Source organism: Pyxicephalus adspersus, unplaced genomic scaffold (assembly GCF_032062135.1).
Source record: "Pyxicephalus adspersus unplaced genomic scaffold, UCB_Pads_2.0 Sca4170, whole genome shotgun sequence".
NCBI classification, from domain to species: domain Eukaryota; kingdom Metazoa; phylum Chordata; class Amphibia; order Anura; family Pyxicephalidae; genus Pyxicephalus; species Pyxicephalus adspersus.
This window is the reverse complement of record NW_027321173.1, coordinates 746-2,410: the sequence shown is the minus strand read 5'-3', so window position 1 is coordinate 2,410 and position 1,665 is coordinate 746. Positions and strand designations below refer to the sequence as shown.

Here is a 1,665-nt window from a genome sequence, read left to right as displayed (position 1 = left end):
ACTGGCAGTAAAAATAGAAGGCACTTTCCTGAAATAGTTAGAGGTGCACCCAGAGAGTCATCTTGTGCAGAACTTAGATGTCCCCAGCCTAGTGGGACTTTTCATGGAATACAATAATTTGTGGGTTCATGCGGAATGAAGGACAATTGCTACTTATGTAGCAGCTTACAACACTGATGTAAAAGTAACAAGCAGTCTGGATCTTCTGCACAGTTTATTTAATATAATAATATTGCACATATATAACACAAGCGGTTTTGTGTCTAAGTTCCAGCCAGTGGTCTGTATTGCAGTTCCCTCTCAAACTGTTCTGCAGTCAGTGTCCCCTCTATGGCTTCACATCCGGGGTTGAAGACAGAGTAGGCACTCTTCTCTCCTTTTTTCCTTTGGCCAGGTCTACGAGTTCCTTCATACAGCCAATAAAACATGGAGAGGACGAAGTAAGCCAGTCCAAACTCAAGTTCTGCAAAGAGTCCCAGCAGTACCATCCACAGGAGGACTTTCAGGAGCAGAGTGACTTTCCACATGGAGCTGTAAGAGTCATCGATGGGTGCTGCTTCTTCTGTGGGCTCTGGGGTCTGTGCCTTGGTCTGTAGCAAAATTCATGAGATAAATATAATATTATGATACCGGGTATGACAGTTTAATACCTATTAATTTCTTAACGCAGTTTAAGGATGTGAATTTAAAAGACAACTCCTGTCAACATAGAAAACCCCAACTGAACCCCCACAAGTGTTCCCATTGCTATGCATGTGTAGAAACATCTATTGTTTATTTTACTGTGCCTCCGACTTACTAAAACACCATTTAGTTTCTGTGCCCCCTCAAAACTCCCAAGGCTGAATGCACAGTAACAAAAGTGTTGTTATCCAAAGATATTTTACTAATTGCCGTTTATTGACTGATGTGTTGTTCAATTCATAAAACAAGGACACCTTTTCGATTAGATATACTATGTAAGATAAGCACAAAATGGCTTGAAATTGTCTCAGTCTGTCAATATAACAAAACTTTATTTTGAAGATTATGCAGGTGCAGTGCACATAAAGCCAAAACATTATTTTTTTAAGGGTTAGATACTGCCAGGTTTCTCTATGTCTCTGATGGGGAAAAATACTGGATTATACAGATGTCCCCCGAACAGGGGGTGAGAGCAATTGTGCCAACGGAGATCCCTGTTCTAGTGGCAACAAGGAGTAGAATCCCCCTCACTTTTGACTGAAAAGAGATCTCAGCAGCAGGTCACAGACAACAAATGAATAAACTTGCAGGGATTTGACTAAAGATAAACATAAAGAATATTGAAAATACATTTGCCAGGAACAGCAGAAACAGGAAATTCTTGTTTAGGTACTGCAACTCTTAGCAGCAATATCCTTCATGGTAGATAACATAGGGAGGATGAGAAGTAAATTCCGTGCCCACTTGTGTTATAAAATGATCTAAAGAAGGAGGTGTTTGTGTAATTTTCATCAGCACACAGAAAGGACATCATCAAACTGTAAAGAGGTCTACACATAGTCCAGTAAGCAGCCTAAACAAAACACCGAGCAGCAGTAAGGACCAGTCAGGTTCTGGCTATGAAGCACGGTAGGGCTGTGTGAATCCAAGGAGTGGTTGATGAAAATGACTTTCACACGCACACTACAAGGCTAAAGGTTT

General features: G+C 40.8%; 1 protein-coding gene across 1 annotated transcript; it reads right to left on the bottom strand.

Moving 5' to 3' along the window:
- Positions 1-201: 201 nt before the first annotated feature.
- Positions 202-595, bottom strand: SAYSD1 (SAYSVFN motif domain containing 1; the record flags this gene model as incomplete). Its single annotated transcript, XM_072398202.1, is given in 1 exon segment — positions 202-595. A coding segment is annotated over 1 exon segment (332 nt), but the record flags the coding sequence as incomplete, so codon positions are not given.
- Positions 596-1,665: the final 1,070 nt, after the last annotated feature.